The sequence below is a fragment of the Hevea brasiliensis genome, chromosome 13 (assembly GCF_030052815.1).
Source record: "Hevea brasiliensis isolate MT/VB/25A 57/8 chromosome 13, ASM3005281v1, whole genome shotgun sequence".
In the NCBI taxonomy this organism is placed as follows: domain Eukaryota; kingdom Viridiplantae; phylum Streptophyta; class Magnoliopsida; order Malpighiales; family Euphorbiaceae; genus Hevea; species Hevea brasiliensis.
In genome coordinates, this window is record NC_079505.1 from 88826561 (window position 1) to 88850157 (window position 23597).

At 37.2% G+C, this 23597-nt stretch overlaps 2 protein-coding genes across 2 annotated transcripts; both read left to right on the forward strand.

The window, feature by feature from the left end:
* The first annotated feature begins 2846 nt into the window (after positions 1-2846).
* LOC131172232 (proline-rich receptor-like protein kinase PERK9) lies at positions 2847-3361 on the forward strand. The gene is made up of 2 exons (XM_058133187.1): positions 2847-3268; positions 3340-3361. Exons 1-2 carry the CDS (start codon positions 2847-2849, stop codon positions 3359-3361), a joined length of 444 nt encoding a protein of 147 aa, XP_057989170.1.
* A 496-nt stretch (positions 3362-3857) lies between these two features.
* On the forward strand, positions 3858-23597 carry LOC110652816 (UPF0481 protein At3g47200). The gene is made up of 2 exons (XM_058133188.1): positions 3858-4166; positions 22099-23597. Exons 1-2 carry the CDS (start codon positions 3858-3860, stop codon positions 23461-23463), a joined length of 1674 nt encoding a protein of 557 aa, XP_057989171.1. The 3' UTR covers positions 23464-23597.

A 23597-nucleotide genomic window follows, 5' to 3' on the forward strand; every position in this document is an offset into this window, starting at 1 on the left:
CTGGCCTGCTGCAGGGGCAGGAGGAGAGAGAAAACGGGAGGAAGAGAGAAGGGGGAAGGGACGCGCGCGGGAGGAAGAAAAAGGGAAGGGAGCCGATCCGATTCGACCGGTCCGATCCGGTCCAGTTCGATTCGGCCGGTTCGATTCGAAATACAAAATTTTGAATTTTTACTCTGCCTCGGGATCGAAAACGAGGTCCAAAAATTCCAAAAAAATTCCAGAAAACTCAGAAAAATACGTAGACTCCAAATATATTTTTAGTTTTGCCACATGGTCTTTAAATTAATTTTTAAAATTCATCAAAGTTTATATTTTCAGAAAATCGAACCTGATTTTTAAAATCCGAAAAATCTCAAAAAAATTCCTAAAATTTAAATAAAATTAAAATACCAAAAATGCTCATAAATTTAAAATTTTTGGGGTGTTACAGCTAGAGTGGTAGTGAAATTCTTGAAGAAATTTATTTTGAGTAGATTTGGAGCTCCAAGGGCTGTAATTAGTGATGGGGGTTCACATTTTTGTAATAAGCAATTTGAGAGCTTAATGAGGAAATATGGTGTAGTGCACAAGATAGCTACCCCATACCATCCTCAAATTTCAGGACAAGTTGAAATTTCTAACAGAGAACTCAAACATATCTTGGAGAAAACAGTGAGTAATTCTCGAAAAGACTGGTCTGCCAAACTAGATGATGCTTTATGGGCATATAGGACTGCTTACAAAACCCCTATAGGAACTACTCCCTTTAGGTTGGTGTATGGTAAGTCTTGTCATTTACCTGTGGAGCTAGAGCATAGAGCATATTGGGCCATTCAGACCTTGAATTTTGATCTCAAGCAAGCTGGTGAAAAGAGGCTATTGCAACTTAATGAGCTTGAAGAATTGAGGATGGATGCCTATGAAAGTGCCTGTATTTATAAAGAAAGAACTAAAGTTTGGCATGATAAACATCTTAGGAAAAAGGAATTTAAAGAGGGTGATTCAGTTTTATTGTTCAACTCAAGATTGAAATTGTTCCCTGGAAAACTTAAATCAAGGTGGACTGGTCCATATAGAGTTTCTAAGGTTTTCCCTTATGGAGCAATTGAAATTTAGAGTGAAAAATCTGGGAATTTTAAGTTCAATGGGCATAGATTGAAACATTACATAACTGGAGACCCAATAAAGGGAGCAAGCTGTTACAAGCTCTCTGATCCCTCACCTCTTTTTAGTGAAATGCATGAAGAATCCAGCTAAGGACTATAAATTAGCACTCTTGGGAGGCATCCCAAGTTCTTTTATTTTGCTTTTATTGATTTACTTTTATTTACATTACTTTTGTTTTTATCTTAAATCTCCCCAAATTCAATTTTTGACATTGTTGAATCTTGTCCCTTGTTGATGTATTTCAATGGATGAAGGTTGTTGAACTGCTGGGGAGTGACTCTTAATCTGATATTTTGTCCTTCAACTCTCCCAAGATTGATTTATTTTTACTGCATAACCTGTGCAGGTTTGCTTCTTGGTTTATGCAGAGAAATGAAACTTTCAGCAAAAAGGGGTCTACAGAACATGGCATTTGCTTCTTTGTGAGGTTGGGTGTGTAACTTTTAAGTATTTGTACTTATCATGTTAATATGATGGTAAGTGGGTCATTTTTGTAGTTTTGAGCTTAGTTGGGTTGTGTGATTCAATGTGGACATACTGCATTTTCTTGGCATAACTTGGGGAGTCCATTCTCATTTGTGGATAAATGCAACTTTATGCAGATTTTATTGAGCTTTAATGTGCAAAATGTTGATTTTCAGAGTTTGAGTTGAAATGGCATAATTCACAAATGCTTCTTATGCAAAACTCACTTCTACAAGCTTGTATGATGCAATTGTGATGGATTTTGTATATAATAATGTGTTTTTGCTGATAATTTCTCATGATTTATGCTTCATAGAATTATATTTCTTCATTCTAGTGTATTTTTCAAACTTGCAATTCATTTTCAATTGTAATCTCAATCTTATTGAATTGTGCATAAGTAACTGCATAGCTTATGCAGCTTTTAGATCACAAATTTTGCTATTTTTCATCTCTGCTGCAATCTGCATAAGCCATTGCATAACTTATGCAATTCTGCACAATCACATTTTTGTCAAATTTCACTTCTGCCGAAACTTGCATAAGTGTGTGCATAGCTTATGCACTCTTGCATGACTTCAAATTCTGTATTTCCACTTTCTGCCGAGATCTGCATAAGGGAGTGCATAAGTTATACACTACCGCATAACCACATCTTCTGGAATTCCAAAATCTGCCGAAACTTGCATAAGGGAGTGCATAAGTTATGCACTTCTGCATGACTAACTTTTCTGCATTTCCAATTTCTACCGAAATCTGCATAAGGGAGTGCATAAGTTATGCATTTCCGCATGACCACATTTCCTGGAATCCCACCATCTACCGAAACTTGCATAAGGCAGCGCATAGGTCATGCACTTCTGCATAACTGACTTTTTCCACTACAAATTTCAGCCGAAACCTGCATGACCAAGCGCATAAGTTATGCACTTTTGCATAACCAATTTTTCACACTCTTTATCTTCTACCGAAACCTGCATAAGAGAGTGCATAACTTATGCACACTCATTCTCCCCTTATGCAGTTTTACACATGTCCTGTTCAAATCAAAAAAATTTTTCGGCACCCACTTTCCCACCTCCACTTCCCGTCGTTCCTGTTCACACTTCCCCCACGTCCATTTTTCTCGGCATCACTCTTCCTTCCCACTCCCCTTTTCACCGCCCTATGCCTTAACTTCCCTTTACCTCTTTCACTTTCTTCTTCCCTCCTCCATTTTCACCATCGACAACACCATGGAATCGCCTCCCCATTCCCCTCAAGGCTCTCCTCTCCAAGTCTCGCCCTTGGCAATGCGGTCCCCTAATCCCGATTCCTCTCCACAACAAACCCCTCCACCACCTCCCACAGCCACTTATAAGAGAAAAATTCGATCGAAATCCACCCGACCCATGGCTTCTGCACCACCTCTCACAAAACGCAAAGACCCACCTACCACTCCACTTTCAGAGCCTCCACCCAAAAACCCCAAAACTTCAGCTTCCACACGACAAGGGGTTGGCGTTTCTACCTCTACCCCACAAGCCAAATCACCCTCTTCTAGCAAAAAGCAAACTTCAGCAGCAACACAGGTATCTAAACTACCTTGGCCCCTTCCTGATGCAACTCACAAGGCAACCTTTAAGAGACTCAAGGACAGGAAAGTGCAACCCACTAGGTACATTTCTGCAGATGCCCTCCAATCAGTTGGTTTATTTGATAATGTGGTTGCATACCTTGATGGTTTAGGTTGGATGGAATTTGTGCATAAACAAGAACTAGTTTATCTAGCTCTAGTTTTGGAATTTATTTCCTCATTTTCTGCTACTCTGAAATTGCATGAGATAGATTACAAGCCAACTATGAAGTTTAGGTGTTTGGGGCAAAATAGAGAGCTATCATTAGACCAATTTCATAGTATTTTTGGGTTTGCAATTGATGGACTATTTAGGGTGCCATATACAGGCATAGAGGTAGCAAATAAAGGTCTTTGGAATGCTGTTCAGTTTTGGAGGAGTATCACAAACCAATCTCAGAGTTTTTATGCTGGCAGATCCAAGACCTCTCAAATACTAGACCCTGCACTTAGATTCATCCATAGGTTTATTGCTAGCACTATCTTGGGCAGAGGGACTAGTTCTGGTGCTGTGGGAAAATCTGAATTGTTCATGCTATGGTGTGCTTTTCACAAAGTCAAAGTATCTCCTGGTTATTTCTTTTGTGAGCATGTGTTACATATTGCTACCAAATCTATAGGTGATATAGTCATGGGTGGACTCATAACTGTTATAGCTAAGCATTTTGGGTTTAATCCGGAAGAGCATCCTTTACCAGCACTTTTAGACACTCTATATTTTGATGCTACTCACCTATACAAAACTGGATTCAGTTTGCCACCTATTGACACTGCACAACCAGCAGCAGATACAGGACCCACTGCACAACCAGAGGCACAATCTGTACCATCAGTCCAACAACATTCTACTAAACCTGCACCACCCACTCAGTCTGCACATGATACCCCAGCAGATTCTGCACAGCCTACACCTTCTGCAACTGGACCTTCTTCATCCACAGCACCTCTTCCCTTCAACACTAAAGCCTTATTCACCTATCTTGAGAGGCTTAGTGATGATGTATACTTTGTGGATAGGAAGCTTGAAACTGGTCTTGATACCCTCAAGGATCATCATGATCAACTCTTTGATTTTGTCATGGAAACCAGAGATAAGCAGAAAGAATTAAAAGAGATGATGAAGCAGCTCATGGCTTTTCTAGGAATGCCACCTCCACCTCCATCACCTCCTCCAGAACCACCCCTTCGGCAGCAGCCAGCTCCATCCAGTCCTTTAGCAGCATCTTTGGACAAGGGCAAAACAATAGAATTAGATTAGTTTTTATTTTGCTTTTGTTCAAACTTCTAGGAGTTTTTCTTTTTGGATGTGTTGAAACAATTTTAGTTTGCCTTGAATTCTGTTTTCTTGAAGTTCTATTGGATGGCTATTCCATTAGTTTTTCATTGATTCTCATTGCCTTTACTACCCTTTTGTGCATACTTGTCCATACACTGTATATATTTCTATGCTTCTGCTAGTGTTTGCACATTTTTCCTTGCTATATCATTATGCAGCAGCTTTTGAATATACTGCACAGGCTGTGAAACTCCTTATGCAAATGTTCTGCATAGCCTGTGCAGTTCCTTATGCAACTCATGCAGAACTGCACAGCTTATGCACCCTCCTTATGCACCTGTTCTGTACAGCATTTTATTCTGCATAACTTGTGCAGCTTCTTATGCATCACCATCCTCTCTTGAATTCTCATCTGCTCTATACCAGGTAACTCTTTCTTTTTGCTCTTAAATTTAATTATTCCTGGTTATTCCTCTTTGCTTTGAGTTTTGATAATGCACTGCTTGAGACATTGAGGACAATGTCTAATTTTGAGTTTGGGGGTGTGCATTTTGATTTTTGCTACATTTTTCACATATTGAGTATAAGAACATCTCATCCCATTCCATTTACATATATTGTAAATATTTTACATATGCATCTATACATTCATATACATAATACATTTACACACACATTATACATTACTTAGAAATTGTACACATTGCACACAAATAGATTTCCTCCATTTAGTTAATGCATTGCTCATTTTTAGGAATCATGCATCATGCATTAAAATCTTTTGCCAAATCCCTTTGAGTATTGAAAAGTGGCCCATGAGAGTGATTTGACTTACCTTTAGTTGGGTTTGTGGATTGAAAGTTTCCTAAAAGGTGCAAAGTTTTGAAGTGTTTATCCCTTGCCTATATCTTCTTAGCCAAAAAGCCACCCAACTAGTCCTTTAGAGATTGGAGTGTTTAGAGGGAGTTATTGGATATAAGGTAGTCAAATGATGTCTCACCAATCCTAGAACAAATTTTCTAAACCTTTCAAGGCGAAATACTAGCTTGTACTTGAAAAGAGAGATGATTAGGCATTCTTTAATTTAAACCTTCTCATTTTAAACCTTTGGCCCTTTTCCTAATTAAAATTGACCCTTGCAAACCCCTTTGAGCCTTTTTATCCCTAATTTTTCTTGAAACCCTTATTGCTACCTAGCTAATGTAACACCCCTGATTTTTTATATATTATTATTGGGCTTCGTGTAGGTATCCTCAATTCGCGAAAATTCGACAGTTGTCCAGATCTGTGAATTTCCTAGGCATGCACTACCACCAAAAGTCTCCGAATTGGATCGAGGTTTTGGCTATCCCACCATTGTCAGGCATCCTGAGCGCGTTCCCGAAGTCGGAATCGGCAAAGGTAAACCCGAACCTTGCTTTTTCGTAATTTTTTAGTGCTTAAATAGGATTAAAAATCCATAAAATATTCGTGGTAGCTCAGAAAATTATGATTCTTTTTGCAATAGCCTAGTAATATTGCTAAGGACCGCAGGGCAAAGTTTTAGAATTTTTAAAGCTTGTTTGGGCAGTTTTTGCAAAAATGATCAATTATAAGGACTAAATTGAAATTTTACATAGTGTGATGGATGACTGATTTGATGGGCCCATGAGGGGCTGTGTGATGTGATTGAGCTGTGGACATATGGATTGTGAATATATAAGTGTGTTTTGAGCCATTTTGCAGGTTGGGTAGGTCCTAGGTATAGGGGAGACTTTGCCGGATTTTCGGCATGACTTAGGACGTATTTGGTCTTTTTCTTTATTTGTATGGAGTCAAATTTATTAAATAATTGTAATAAAATTGTCAGGTGAGCCGGGACAGCCTTCTTCCTCCGCCCAGCCGCCACAGTGACCGTTGTTAAGTCTGTGAATAAAATATTAATTTTAATTGTAATTTCGATATTATTATATTTTCAAGCATGCCCATGCATCACTTATATGCAAATATTTATGTAGTTAAACTCTAGGCACGATTTATGTTGCATTCATAACTGTTAGCGTGCCATGGATGTTGTTGTGGTAATTTGGAGCGCAGCGTGCGTTGGCGTGCGTGTGATGTGGTGTGGACTATGGATAGGACCAGGTAGACACGCTTGAGATCTTCGGGACCGGTCCTTCTGGGTAGACACGGCTTGAGTTCTTCAGGGACCCCGATTTGGTTATTAAGTGGAAGTCCGAGCTGAGTTCTTCGCTGGCACCAGGTTGGATTTAAGAGAGCTGTATAGGGGATCAGCTCCCATATATTATGATTGATGTTACAGGGTGCGTGAGTGCTCCAAATTACCTTTTTGATGTTATGATGTGAAAATGTTGTTGATGTTGCATTTCACTCTACAGGGTGCATTAGTTTTAGATAGTTATAGAGATTATGGTTAAAATTGATATTTTACTCTCTGAGTCGAACGCTCACTCCTGTTCAATATTTTTCCAGGCCACAGGAGGATATTTTTTGAGGTTAACCTGCTTTCTTCCTCGCAGGTCGATTATTAATGTTTGTATAATCTTGTTAAATCTTAGAATTTCCGCATGTGTTAGAAATGTTTATTTGATTTGGGTCTGTAAACTAAATTATTATTGTGGACCTGTAAAATTATTATATGCATGTTTGATGGACTGGATGAGGGAGCTGAGCTCCCATTTATCTTTATGATGATATGAGTATGTGGAGGGTGAGCTGAGCTCCCCAATGGATTGTTTATTGTGTTTACAGGTCGGGTGAGTCAAAAACTCCCCGTTGAAAGGTCCACTTTATGGCCGGACTCTGTCCGGTTGGTTTCTTGAAATTGGGCCCAAATGGGCCTTAGAGTTGGGTTAATGAACAGTTAGGCTTACTACGGGCCTCGGGGGCTTTAGGCTGGCCCAGGTCCTAGTGCCGGTCCGGCCCATAGGTTGGGTCGTGACAAATGTGGTATCAAAGCTTAGGCTCCAGATTCTTAGGGAATGTTCATCTAAAGTGTTGGGAAGAGTCTACTAGGAGTCACATGCGGAGTATAGGATTTTGTTTCGTCTTTTCCTGTAATTCTTTGTTTCTAGATTCTACGTTATACCTCGGGAAATATAAGATTACCTCAGTTAGTGTCTTGATTTTCGTGGAGTACATAGAAACATGAAATAGATTTAGCAAACTTATTGAGGTCTACCTTGGAAACACGTACTCCAATAAATACTATATTTTCATCAGTATGGGTTTAAATGGTGTGCCCATTTCGTGCAAGGCACGAGTACATAAAAGTGAGTCTTGAAAGTACAGTTGCCCTAGATAAGGATGAGGATACCATTCTTTGCAACATCGGTGGATGACCCGCATGTAATAAGTTTTTGTTAATAGAAGATTCAAGAGAGATAAGAGATTAAGAGACCTAGTCTGCCAGGACATATCGTAGTAACTATACAATATTCTCGATGTTTGTTCTGTAAGTTGCAGATTACAGTACCGACATGAGATTATTGTGTAGAGCTGCGTACTTCCCTGTAGTGCTTATGATGAGGATGTTGCGAGCACTGCTTTGGTACAAGAATGCCGCAATGCAGTTCTATATCCGCAAAGGAGTTGGGAACTCTTGGTTAGGGATCTAGAGCTAGAATATCGAAGGTCACGCTTGGGTGGTAACTAGAGTCATGACTGGCCATTACCTAGCATGAGCTAGAGTTACAAGAGAAGAGTTGCTATCGCACTGCAGGTTTGGACTAGGTGCAAAGTAACGGTGACAACTATAGAGTGAGACCATCTAGTCTTCGGTATGGAATTTTGGATGGTTTTTGCAGTATGACAAACATTTTGTTTAGAGCTTAGTGAGAATAGTATACCTTGTGTGTATCAGTATGGAATAAAGTACAACCCTACTACCTAGAGAAGGTCGAAACTATGAATATATGATTTACAGAGCTATGATATGATAAGAGAGACATTAGTTTGACATGGTTTTGGGCAAGGTGGTAAATGTAGTACCTTTGTTGCAGCAAGTTAGGGTATAGTCCTATCTTTTCAGAAGGGATCGAAAGTTATTACTAATAATGGTGACCCACAAAATAGTGCCCCAGATGGGACTGTAGAGTGTGGTAGAGAGTAGTTGGCTCGGGTATCCTGGAGAGGATACAAGTTCCATTATAGGAATCATATATAATCAGATCACGATGGATGTAAATCCTTTGAATTGGATGACGGGTTTGGGTGCCCGAAATCTTAAGTTTTGGAATTGAGTAAACATGGAAAATAATAATAATAAAAATAATAATAAATAAAATTACTGCAGAATCAGTTCTCGAGGTAGTAAGGGTATTATGTAAGCTAAAGGATAAGAATAGAAATCATACGATAAAGGTATGACTGCAATTTCCTGAGTTCCTTTCTGACTTCATATTGTTCAAACAGTAGTATAATCTAATTATAATAGTGTTAAGAGTAATAAATTAGCGAAGATAAATCACAGAAGGCCAGTAGACAGAGAAAGTGTAGAATGAAAATTGGGATAATTGATTACAGATGCAATATAATCTAAGTGCTAGTGGGAGTACTAGCTAGAGTGGTCAAAGGACCAAATCTGAGTAGCACAGACATATGATAACGCAATAGAGACTCTGAAAGATATAGTTAGCAAGTACAGCTGTTATGTTAGGAAGAAGAATGGAACCAGGGATAGAATAGTCAAGTTCTATTTTGGGTAAGACAAAGGAAATAAATGAAAGGACAACCTAAAGAGCGCATAATAAAAGGAACAAAGTTAAGATATAGGATAGGCTAAGTGTTATTCTTGGCAAGGAGAATGACAAGGATGGAAAACCCAAAATGGGACCACATTAGTGAGAAAAGTGATGGAGGTATGGAATACAATAATAATGAGTAAATGTTAGAAGGTGTGTGATGGTATTGCGGACTACCTAAATAGGTAGAGAAAGAGAAGTTAGTAAGCAGTAAGTTGAATAAAAGTCAGTCTAAGGGATCAAATAGGTATGATGAGAGGAAAAGAATGATAGATAATGACACATAGGTTTTAGGTTAGACTTTTGAGATAGTGAGAAGGTAGTTAGAGGTTCGTTATGAATGTCAGCAAACATTTTTAGTGTGATCAATGTAATCACTTTGCAGTGAAGCAATAACAACAGAGCAACAGTAGGGGTAGAATAAAAAGTGACAAGTATGGATGGTAATAAATCACTAGAAAGTTTAAGGATCAAATTAATGACCATAGATAAGGGTGGAATTAGTGTTGAAAGAATCTATTAGCGAGAGAAATCTTTCAGGATTCAACAAGGGTTAAGGGCACAATATAAACGATGATAGATATGAATCATAGGTCGAGTATAAGTAAAGTTAATAAATTATAAAATATTATGTCAGGAAGGACGATGGTACAGTAAAGGGTTCATGCAGATGATACCTTATAGGTAGAGCACAATTGTGCTAGGAGATGATGAAATTTGAAGAGAGACTAAGAAACATAGGTTAAACGTTATTATATGGACAATCGGGCGTAGTTGAATATAGAGGATATTTTTCTTTCTTTTCAAGTTTAGCTCGTGTTTTTGATTCCAGAGCGTTATATAAGGAGCGAGATCGAGGCAAGGAGACCTAGTTATTTGAGATTTTGATAGGCACCAATTCATATACAATTTCCTGATATGAGAATGACAGTAAGTGCATACCTAGTGTTAAGTATGAAAGGACGATCAGAGTAATGACAGGAGTTAAATTGAGTTAGCTACTAAGGCTTGCATCGCTTTAAACTATGAGCTAGATGAAGTACTATTTATGGATGAGTTTCAATAGATGAAATTGTTGCTGATGGGTAATTTGAGGTTGAAGTTTAGAAAGCTATGGGCAGTATATATGATTATATTAAGGAGAATGAACACGTGAAGTATCTTGTTTGGAATTAAGGCATGACACATATTTCCTACAGCCGTGTTAGTTCAGATGGAACTTATAGTTTTTGGGACTCATATTCATCCAGGATAAGCAATTTCCTACTAAGGCCGATAGGGAATGATAATGTTCTGATAGTTAAGTTGGAAAAAAGGGGATACAAGAAAAATTTTCTATGGGTAATTATAAGTGTTACATAAGGTGAAGAATGTGCTGGTAGGAGTAAATCATAGGGTTAGAATTCTCTCAGTAATGAAACTAGTAATCAAGATAAGACTAAGAAATAAAAAGAAAGTTAAAGTTGATGATGGGATAGACATCTTTAAAGGAAAAGGTGTAAGGATGAGATAGGACTAAAATTAAGGAATAAGTACAGCAGGTTGAAAAGATACCAACAATACCAAAAATAGGAAAAGGAAAGTGGATAAGATGCAAAGGACAGAAGAGAGCTCGATAGAGTCGCTTATAATGATGAGGATAAGGAGTGTCTAACCACCGCCTGTGTTAACACTACCTATGAGCGGTGAAGGATACACGTGTCGTGACGCCTTGAGTTGGCCTAGGGTGTGTTTTGATGCGGAATGGAAAAGTAGTGGCTTATGCTTCAAGGCACCAAGAGGCATGAGCGTAACTATCACACCCATGATTTGGAAATGGCTGTAGTCTTTGCACTAAAAATGGAGACACTACCGTATGGTGAAGTGTGCGAGATATACACCGACCATAAGAGTTTGAAGTACATCTTCCAACAGAGGGATTTAAACTTGAGACAGAGGAGATGGATGGAGCTTCTGGAAAACTATGATTGCACCATCCAGTACCACCATGGGAAGGCCAATGTAGTAGCAGATGCTTTAAGCAGAAAATCTTCCGCGCTTTGGCGCACATTTCAGCAGAGAAGAGACCGTTGATTCAGGAAGTACATGAGTTGATGGATCAAGGTTTAATCCTAGATCTTTCAGATGAGGGGGTCTTGTTGGCTCATTTTTCAGTGAGGCCAGACTTGCAAGATAGAGTTAGAGTTTTCCAACACAGAGACCAACAATTAATGAAGATCATAGAAAGAGTACAGCAAGGTGAAGGTGGTGAGTTTGGATTTGCCAATGATGGTGTCCTAGTGCAAGGTTCTAGGATATGTGTGCCCGATGTGGACAATCTCAGAGATGAAATCATGCGAGAGGCACACTATACACTGTACAATGTCCACCCAGGTTCCACCAAGATGTACCATGATGTGAAAGATAGCTATTGGTGGAATGGCATGAAGAGAGACATAGCAGACTTTGTGTCCAAGTGCTTGACTTGTCAGAAGGTGAAGTTTGAACACCAGAGACCGTCAGGGAAGTTGCAAGAGCTTCCTATCCCAGAATGAAAGTGGGAAATGATTTCTATGGATTTTGTGACTGGGTTGCCTCGTACCACGTGAGGATATGATTCGATATGGGTAATTGTAAACCGCCTAACCAAATTAGCTCACTTCTTGCCTGTGAAAACTACATATTCTGTGGCACAGTACGCCCGGCTTTACATTCGAGAAATAGTCAGATTGCATGGAGTTCCTGCTTCCATAATATCCACGAGGGCCCCGATTCACTTCTCGGTTTTGGAGGAAGTTACAGGAGGCACTTGGCACACGCTGAACTTCGATGCCTTTCCACCCTCGCAGACGGATAGTCCGAAAGGACAATCCAAACACTGGAAGACATGCTTCGCATGAGTGTTTTGGATTTTGGAGGTCAATGGGATGAGCAGCTAGCTTTGGTGGAGTTTGCCTACAACAACAGTTACCATTCCAGCATAGGGATGGCACCCTATGAGGCACTATATGGGAGAAAGTGTAGGTCTCCTCTGTGTTGGACAGAAATGGGGGAAGCGAAGGTGCATGATGTAGACCTAGTGCAGTACACTTCAGAGATAGTTCCTTTAATTAGGGAACGATTGAAAACAAATTTTCAAGAGGCGTAAGAGTTATGCACTCTGCCGAAGGGATGTGGAGTGTGCAGTATGCGAATATGTATTCTTGAAGGTTTCTCCAATGAAGGGAGTCATGAGATTTGGAAAGAAGGGCAAGTTGGCACCTCGGTATATTGGACCTTTTGAGGTTACTGATAGAGTTGGAGCAGTTGCCTACCAGCTAGAGCTACCACCCAACCTTTCTCATGTTCATCCCGTGTTTCACATCTCCATGCTCAGGAAATATATTCCCGATCCTTCTCATGTACTACAATCGGATGTAATAGAACTAAAGGAGAACTTGACATTTGAGGAGCAACCTGTAGCCATAGTGGACTACCAAGTGAGACAGTTAAGATCAAAACAGATCCCTATGGTTAAGGTTTTGTAGAGGAGTCAGTCAGTGGAAGAGTGCACCTGGGAGTCAGAACGGGACATGCGTAGCAAGTACCCTTATCTGTTCAATGTGTAATCATGTATTTTATTCTGCCTTGTGTAAAATTCGAAGACGAATTTTCTGTAAGGGGGGAAGAATGTAACACCCCTGATTTTTTATATATTATTATTGGGCTTCGTGTAGGTATCCTCAATTCGCGGAAATTCGACAGTTGTCCGGATCTGGGAATTTCCGGCCAGACAGACCAGCTACAGAAAAAGTCTCCGAATTGGATCGAGGTTTTGGCTATCCCACCATTGTCAGGCATCCCGAGCGCGTTCCCGAAGTCGGAATCGACAAAGGTAAACCCGAACCTTGCTTTTTCGTAATTTTTTAGTGCTTAAATAGGATTAAAAATCCATAAAATATTCGTGGTAGCTCAGAAAATTATGATTCTTTTTGCAATAGCCTAGTAATATTGCTAAGGACCGCAGGGCAAAGTTTTAGAATTTTTAAAGCTTGTTTGGGCAGTTTTTGCAAAAATGATCAATTATAAGGACTAAATTGAAATTTTACATTTTGTGATGGATGACTGATTTGATGGGCCCATGAGGGGCTGTGTGATGTGATTGAGCTATGGACATATGGATTGTGAATATAGAAGTGTGTTTTGAGCCATTTTACAGGTTGGGTAGGTCCTAGGTATAGGGGAAACTCTGCCGGATTTTCGGCACGACTTAGAACGTATTTGGTCTTTTTCTTTGTTTGTATGGAGTTAAATTTATTAAATAATTGTAATAAAATTGTCAGGTGAGCCGGGACAGCCTTCTTCCTCCGCCCAGCCGCCACAGTGACCGTTGTCAAGTCTGTGAGTAAAATATTAATTTTAATTATAATTTCGATATTATTATATTTTCAAGCATGCCCATGCATCACTTATATGCAAATATTTATGTAGTTAAACTCTAGGCACGATTTATGTTGCATTCATAACTATTAGCGTGCCATGGATGTTGTTGTGGTAATTTGGAGCAGTGTGCGTGCGTTGGCGTGCGTGTGATGTGGTGTGGACTATGGATAGGACGGGTAGACACGGCTTGAGATCTTCGCTGGGACCCGATCCTTCGGGGTAGACACGGCTTGAGTTCTTCGCTGGGACCTCGATTTAGTTATTAAGTGGAAGTCCGAGCTAAGTTCTTCGCTGGCACAAGTTGGATTTAAGAGAGTCAGATAGGATCAGCTCCCATATATTATGATTGATGTTACAGGGTGCGTGAGTGCTCCAAATTACCTTTTTGATGTTATGATGTGAAAATGTTGTTGATGTTGCATTTCACTCTATAGGGTGCATTAGTTTTAGATAGTTATAGAGATTATGGTTAAAATTGATATTTTACTCTCTGAGTCGAACGCTCACTCCTGTTCAATATTTTTCCAGGCCACAGGAGGATATTTTTTGAGGTTAACCTGCTTTCTTCCTCGCAGGTCGATTATTAATGTTTGTATAATTTTGTTAAATCTTAGAATTTCTGCATGTGCTAGAAATGTTTATTTGATTTGGGTCTGTAAACTAAATTATTATTGTGGACCTGTAAAATTATTATATGCATGTTTGATGGACTGGATGAGGGAGTTGAGCTCCCATTTATCTTTATGATGATATGAGTATGTGGAGGGTGAGCTGAGCTCCCCAATGGATTGTTTATTGTGTTTACAGGTCGGGTGAGTCAAAAACTCCCCGTTGAAAGGTCCACTTTATGGCCGGACTCTGTCCGGTTGGTTTCTTGAAATTGGGCCCAAATGGGCCTTAGAGTTGGGTTAATGAACAGTTAGGCTTACTACGGGCCTCGGGGGCTTTAGGCTGGCCCAGGTCCTAGTGCCGGTCTGGCCCATAGGTTGGGTCATGACAGCTAATGAACCAAACACTCCAACCCTTTTCATGAGAATAATTATTCATAATATTAGGTACAAAAAAAAAAGAGAGAAAAGAAAAAAATACAATAAAAGGGAGAAGAAATGTTTGTCATCTTGTAAAAGTGCTAGTATATGTACTTTTCATTATTGTCATTCAAATTGAAAGAAATCCACCCAAAGTAATTAAAGGAAATGAGTTTGGGGGTGGCATTTTTAGGGACAATCATCAAAAGAAAATATAAGATACAAGTTTAAAGTATCAAAGTGTCCCTCCATTTTTATGTGTTTTGTAAAATATGCTAGCACTTGACAATCCTCATTGTGTATTTCTCTCCTCCATATATATATAAAAAAAAAGAGAAAAAGAAAAAAAAATATAATAAAATAAGAAGTGTACCTTATGTTTTCAAGATTGAAAATATTCTCATGTTTTGAGTCCTTTTTACCTCTTTTTCTTCTTAGCCTCATTTTGAACCCCATGGCCCCATTACATCCCTAAAAAGATCTTTGATCTCTTGATAGTACTTGCTACATTAGTGGAGATAGGAGTAGAGAATTTGCCTATGGGATTGGAAAATTATCCACTCATTCATTTAATTCCATCATTCTCTATAGAGACACTTTGATTATTGATTGTCCTAGAATTCCTTTTGAGCATGACTCTCTCTTTTGATTGGTTGGTTTGGGAATTTTGAATGATAATTGACTTGATGGCTAAGCGGTGAAAGCTTGGATAAGTATTAGATTCTTTGCATTTTAAAGGATGGGTATATGGATTGTTGGTATGGCTAAATGTGTGTTAAGCTACTTTAATAGGTGATTTTCATAGCTCCTTGGATAAGGCACCCCTAAAAATTGCATTACATTTTAAAGTTTGCTTGAGGACAAGCAAAAGCTTGAGTTTGAGGGTATTTGATACATACATTTTGCATAGTCATTTAGATTTAAATTCATAGCCATTTTACTTGATTATTAGTCACTTTTAGCTAATTTCATTAGTTATTTAGTTGGTTTGTCATAATTACCAATTTTGGATTAATTTGTAATTTTTACTTTGTTTTGTAGGAAAAATGGTGTTTTTGAAGGACTAAAAAGAAATTTTATTTTTGAGGAATGATTTCTGCAGCCAAAGATGTCAAAAACAAGTTTCAAAGTTGAAGTATGCATTGGCCAAATTGCGCATAACTTGCCGCATAAGTTATGCGGTTCTGCATAAGAAGAAGAAACTGTCTCAAGCACCTGCCGAAATCTGCATAAGTTACCGCATAACTTATGTAGATTCGTGCCTCCCTTATGCAACCTCACAGAATTGTGCATAAACTATGCTGTCTAGCACCTTGCTCATGCAGTTTTGCACAAGAGAGCCAGAAACCAGCCGAAAACTGCATAAGGGACTGCATAACTTATGCAGTCCACTTATGCAGTCCCACAAAAACTTCATTGATGAGCTGGCAGAAGATTCTCTCAGAAAATCACACCTCAAACACACCATTTTAGGGCTCCTTGTCAGAAAAAAGTGATAAATAGACCCTTATCCCATTTTAGAAAGGAAGAGAAAAAAAGGAGGAAGAAAAAGAAAAAGGAGGAGGGCAGCAGCTGAAGAGTCAAAATCATCTCCTACACCATTTCCAACCAGATTTGGAGATTTCTTTCTTTTCTTGCATTTTTCCTACCTTTCTAGTATTGGGTTTCTTAGTTCTTAGCTTATATTAAAGTTTTATTTCCATATTAACTCAGAATTTCTTGTGTTAAACATGGATTGTGAGTAGTTTTTTTTTATTCTGGAGTAAGGGATGTAATATTTGAGATATTTTGTGGATTTTGATTGGGTAATCCATATTTTGTGGTCTTAATGAGTTTTATTCATTTCTTGTGTGCTCAATGACATGCTTACTGTAGGATCCCATTAAGTATTGTTCTTAATCCATGGTTGAGGCACCGAAAGGAGAAAACCTTGTGATAGATAATCAAGAAATTGGACTTAATTGACTTAGATCTAGAAATAGACGAAGGATTAAGAGGATTTACAGATTAATTAAGGAACTTAATGGGTCTTGATTAACTTTAACTCCACGAAAGTAGGATTAGATTGATTAAGGCACTCTTTGTCCCACTCGAAAGAGTATTCAAAGGATTTAAGAATTAATCTCCTTAAAACCCATAAGTTCCACAAGATTGGATAACCAATTTAAAAATCCCAAAATAGCTTGAATATGAACTTCCGACCTCCGGAATCGCCTTTTTATCATTGTTAATTTCTAATTGAATTTAATTGCTTGCCATTTTAAATTTTGCCATATTTCAACTTGTTTATTTTAATTTGATGCGATTTTAGTTTAATTAATACATTGTTGAATAGACTATTAATCTCACACACATAAAATTCACACTTCAATATCCATCAATTTATTGCTTTAATTTTAAAAAAATAGTTTAATTTAGTCAACTTTTTATATCAAAAATTCAATCATTAACACAACTTCTCGTGGGAACGAAATCTTTTCTATATTATTTGAACGACCCGTGCACTTGCGGTTGGGCCACATCATGTGGCACCATAGACTTTATAGCTAGCCACGGGAAGGGAAATTTGCCAAAGAAATTTAATCTTAATTAATTATAATTGTAATTTATTTTAATTATTTAAAGAATTTTTTATTAATTATAATGTAATTAAGGAAATTTGATAAAATAATTAACATAACTAAGTAAATTTGATTAATATTTCATGAATTAGACTTTTTTTAAAGAAAATTAATACAATTAATATAATTATAAAAAATAACATAATTAGAAAAATTATATAAAATCAATTAATGTCAGATTAAAAATTAACATAATTAAAAAAGAAATAATATAATTAATATAATTGGAATAAATAGTTAATATAACTGTAAAAAAATATTAAGAAAACAATGTAAAACTAAATATTATACAATTTTAAATAAATTATTAACGTATACGTTAGAAGATGTCACATGACAAATTTTTAAAGTGATTCTGTTTGCTTTATATTGATTTTTTTTTTAGGAAATTAGTTCAATTGGTTCCTGTACTTTTTAAAAATATTAATTTTATTTTATTTTTAATTTTCAATTTAATTTAATATTTTTATATTTATTTTAAATTTAAATTAGCTCAATTGTTATACATGCGTCATTTTTTTGGTATTTTACTTTTTTTTCACTTTTTAATATTAAAATGTTATTTTTATTTTTTATAGTTAATTAAATTAAATAATAAAAATAATATTATTTACTATTATTAATTAAAATGAAAGTATGAAAAAATATTATTTTTATATTTTTATTAATTAATTGAAAATAAATTAATTAAATTGAAAAACAATAAAAGATATTTTTATTTTTATGCAATTGACTAAAATTAAAAATTATGATTATAATTAATTTTAATTTATTTAAAATAAAAAATATTATTTTATATTTTCATTTTCTTAATTAAAATTAGAAAATTATAATCAAATAAAGTTAAAAATATAAAATATTATTTTTTCCATATTATTAATTAATATTAAAAAGTTAAATATAAAAAATTATTTAATTATAATTATTTAATTAACCTTAAAAAATATTTAAAAAAATAACACACTCACTGATGAGTAAGTTGCACATTTGATCAATTTAAACTTAAATTAAAAGTAAAAAAGTAAAATTGGACTGATAGTTAAAAATAAAATTGAGTTTATTTTAATTTTTTTATTTAAATTTAATTAATTATAAAATTAAGATATAAGATTTATAGTAAGAATCATTTATTAAATACATGGATGGCTGGTAAAGAAATCCCACTTTATAGATACAAGGAATGCCTTCAATGCAAGCAACTCAACTCAACTCAACTAAGCCTTTATCCCAAAAATTTGGGATAGGCTATATGGATTCGTTTTTTCCACTCTGAACGATTTTGGGTTAAATCCTCATAAATGTGTAATGCTTCTAAGTCATGTTGTACTACTCTCCTCCAAGTCAATTTAGGTCTACCCCTTTTTTTCTTTCTATCCTCTAACCTAATGTGCTCTACTTGTCTAACTGGAGCCTCCGTATGTCTACGCTTCACATAACCAAACCACCTCAATCTCCCTTCTCTCAACTTATCTTCAATTGGCACCACTCCTACCTTTTCTCTAATACTCTCATTACGGACTTTATCTAGTCTAGTATGGCCACTCATCCACCTTAACATTCTCATCTCTGCAACTCTTATCTTAGATGCATACGACTCTTTCAATGCCCAACACTCACTACCATATAACATAGCCGGTCGTATGGCTGTACGGTAAAATTTTCCTTTCAATTTATTGGAAATCTTACGATCACATAAAACTCCCATGGCACGTCTCCACTTCAACCATCCGGCTTTAATCCTATGACTAACATCCTCCTCACATCCTCCATCTACTTAAAGGACTGAGCCTAGATATTTAAAGTGATTACTTTGTAACAGTACCACTCCATTCAAACTAACTCCTTCCCTATCACCAGTTTGGCCTTCACTGAACTTGCAATGCATGTATTCTGTCTTCGTTCTACTTAACTTAAAACCCTTTGACTCTAGAGTACTTCTCCAAAGTTCTAGCTTTCTATTGACTCCTTCTCGTGTCTCATCTATCAGAACAATATCATCCGCAAACATCATGCACCAAGGAATACTCTCTTGTATATGTTTCGTCAGTTCATCTAAAACTAATGTAAAAAGGTAAGGGCTTATGGCTGATCCTTGGTGTAATCCAATTGAGATCGGAAAATCTCTTGTGTCCCCTCCCACTGTGCACACAATAGTAGTTGCTCCTTCATACATATCTTTCAATACTTGTATGTACCTAATAGATACCCTCTTTTGTTCTAACACATTCCATAAGACCTCTCTTGGAACACTATCATAAGCTTTCTCCAAATCAATAAAAACCATGTATATATCTTTCTTCGCATCTCTATATTTCTCCATCAAGCTTCTAATGAGAAAGATCGCTTCCATAGTTGAACGACCGGGCATGAAACCAAATTGATTGAGAGAGATAGAAGTATCATGACGTAGTCGATGCTCCACCACTCTCTCCCACAACTTCATAGTATGGCTCATGAGTTTAATTCTCCTATAGTTTGAGCAACTCTGTATGTCTCCCTTATTTTTAAAAATAGGTACTAAAATACTCTTTCTCCATTCATCAGGCATTTTCTTTGAGTTTAGAATCTTATTAAATAATTTAGTTAACCATGCCACTCCCATATCTCCCAAATACTTCCACACTTCAATTGGTATTTCATCGGGTCCATAGGCTTTACCCACTTTCATTCTCTTAAGTGCTTCCTTTACTTCTAAAGATCGAATCCTTCTAGTATAATTTACATTCTTTTCTATTGTTCTATAATCTATATTCACGCTATTACCATTTTAACTATTATTAAAGAGATCATTAAAATAATTTCTCAATCTTTCTTTAATGTCCTCATCTTTCACCAACATTTTTCCTTATTTATCCTTAATGTACCTAACTTGATTGAGATCTTGACATTTCCTTTCTCTACTCCTTGCTAATCTATAAATATCTTTCTCCCCTTCTTTAATTCCAAGTTTCTCATATAACTTTTCAAAGGCCCGTGCTCTTGCTTGACTAACTGCCTTTTTTGCCTCTTTCTTTGCTATCATGTACTGTTCATATACCTCATTATTATCACATTTAGGTAATTTCTTATACCATTCTCTTTTTCTCTTCACTACCTTTTGTACTTCCTCATTCCACCACCATCTCTCTTTTGAGGGTGGTCCATGTCCTTTAGACTCTCCAAGTACTTTTCTAGCTACTTCTCTAATCTTTGATGCCATCTGTATCCACATATCATTGGCCTCCATATCTAGCTTCCATGCTTCGGACTCAAGAAGCTCATTTTTGAACTTCACTTGCTTAATTCCTTTGAACTCCCACCACTTTGTTTGAGCTACACTATTTCTTCTGACCTTACTTGAATTGTTCCTAAACTTGACATCCAAGACCACCAACCTATGTTGACTTGTTAAAGCCTCTCCTGGAATGACCTTGCAATCCTTGCATAGAGAGCTCTATTTGTCTTCCTGGTTAAGAGGAAGTCGATTTGGCTTCTATGTTGCCCACTTTTAAAAGTCACTAAATGTAACTCTCTTTTTATAAAGTAGGTATTTGCTAGTATTAGGTCGTATACCATGCTTTTTCCCTCCTCATTTCGACTGCCAAAACCAAAACCTCCATGAACATTCTCATAACCTTGTCTATCACTTCCTACATGTCCATTCAAATCTCCACCAATAAAAACATTCTCTTCATTCGGTATGCTTTGCATTAAATCATCCATATCTTCCCAAAACCTTTGTTTACTCTCACTGTCTAGTCCTATTTGTGGGGCATAAGCACTAACTATATTTATTGTTTCTCCTTCTAGTACTAGCTTTACTAGTATAATTCTATCTCTTACTCTTTTCACAGCTACTACTGCGTCTTTCAATGTTCTGTCTATGATTATACCCACTCTGTTCTTGTTTCTCTCCTTTCCGGTAAACCACAGTTTGTACCCTGAATTACCCACTTCCTTACTTTTCTCTCCTACCCATTTAGTCTCCTGAATGCAAGTAATATTCACCCTTCTCCTTTCCAAGGTATCCACAAGCTCCATTAATTTTCCTGTAAGTGATCCAACATTTCAAGTACCAACCCTGATCCTCCTCCTATCCTGCTCCTTCCTAATTGGTCTCCTTCTATGATATCTTCTATTGTTTTCTATGTCTATCTTGTGTTCTGTTCCACTATTTGTTCTACTATCTGTCCTATGGACTAACTCCTTTACCCACACCCGTCCATGATGTGGGAACCCTTGCTCACTTAACACCACACCCGGGTGCCGGCATGCCGCGTCGCTTTCGGTGAACGCCTTACACCCTTGCATATTTATCACTACACCCGGGCTCCGATGTAGAGCATCGTTAGTAGAGGACGCCCCAACGTTTATATCATTTGAATCCATATCATAGGGTGTGACGAAATTTTTAAGCTGGTTGTCACCTATCGCAACCCTTCTCCATTATCCGGGCTTGAGACCGGCTAAGCGCAAACTACTTAGGCGGAGTTGCCTTCAATGCAAGCAAACAACGTAAAATTATATGGGAAATTTTTGAACGTGTAAGCAAGTTAATCCAATTTAAAAATCCATTATAAATTCGTCCAGCAGCGTCCTGCATCCTTCATCAAATGCTAGTTGTGCAATGCCATTTCTTTCCTTCTCAAGAAACCTGAAAATTAGTCAAAAACGCTCGACTCCAGGGCAGCCTTCTTTGCTTTGAAGCTTCAAATTAATATGTAAGTGTGAAATATATATATATATATATATATATATATATATATATATATATATATCCTTTCTTTAATCTTGTTTATAATTAAAACATTCATTTGATTTTCAGCATTATTGCGTTTACAGCAAAGGAACAATGGACGAAAGTAGAGTTACCCATATATCAATTCAGCTTTGCCAAAAGCTTCTTAACCCTTCTGCTGTTCATGGGCACTCCCAGTTTAGTATTTTCAGAGTACCTAATCAGCTACGAAAAGTCTATGAAAAGGCTTATGAGCCGCAAATAGTTTCAATTGGCCCTTACCATCGCGGTAAAGCTCACCTTCAGGGGATGGAGAAGTACAAAATGCACCTTCTAAGACAACTCCTAAAAAGAATAATAAGAAGAAGAGGAGGAGAAGGAGGAGAAAACGAAATTCAAGAGGAAGTGCGAAAATTTGTCGTGGCCATAGGGGCATTGGAAGAAAGTGCTCGTCAATGCTATGACCAACCAATTTGTCTTCACTCGGAGGAGTTTGTGCAAATGATGATTGTTGATGGCTGCTTCATTATTGAGCTAATTCGCAGTTTTGTGGATGTGGATAATCGGAGACAGGAAGATGACCCTAGCTTTGTACTAAAACTCGACTTGTACATCACAAGCCGGGATTTTTTACTACTCGAAAACCAACTTCCTTTGTTTGTTATGTTGGAGTTGTTTAATCTGATGAAGATACCAAGTCAACAGAATTGTGACTTGATATGCATGATCACCACTTACCTGAAATATCAAAATCTATTAATTGGGTTTCCAGTTATTCAGGGCATCTCTTCCCCAGAATGCAAACATCTATTGGACTTGATACACCATTATTGGCTTCCTTCCAGCATATTGAGGGGGAGAATTCTGGGGCAAAGGGATGAATTAAAAGTCATAAGATGTGCCACAGAGCTCATAGAAGCTGGAATCAAGTTTAAAAAGGTGGATGCTCATCCAGAGGGAAGGGGACCTAGCATGTTTGATATAAGGTTTAAAAATGGAAGGCTAGAAATCCCAACCCTAATCATTGAAGATGAAACAGAGTCTTTCCTGCGCAATATCATTGCATATGAGCAGTTGCCTCTTGCAAATGATATATGTTATGCCACCGATTACATGATATTGATGGATTGCCTGATCGACTCCCGGAGGGATGTGCAATTACTTTGTAGATGTGGAATTATTGACAACCGGCTAGGTGACGATGAGGTGATTGCTACCTTGTTCAATAGGCTTGGAGATTATGTAATCCCATCCTCTTGTCACTTCTTTTACTCTGAATTATTCAGCCAAGTGAACAAGCATTGCAGCAAGAAAAAAAATAAGTGGATGGCTAAGCTGAGGCATGACTATTTCAACAGCCCATGGGCAGTGGTCTCTTTCTGGGCTGCGGTTGCACTTCTGTTTTTTACTTTCTTACAAACCATATACACTGTTCTAGCATTTTACAAATAACTACTCAAAGCCAATCAGAGGTATCATGTAGGGAGTAGGAAGTCTAAGGTTAAGTCTTTTTATCTATATATTTTAAGATTATTAAAAAAAAAAAGTGTCTCTTGCTATGTAGCTCATTAGTTATTAATTAATCC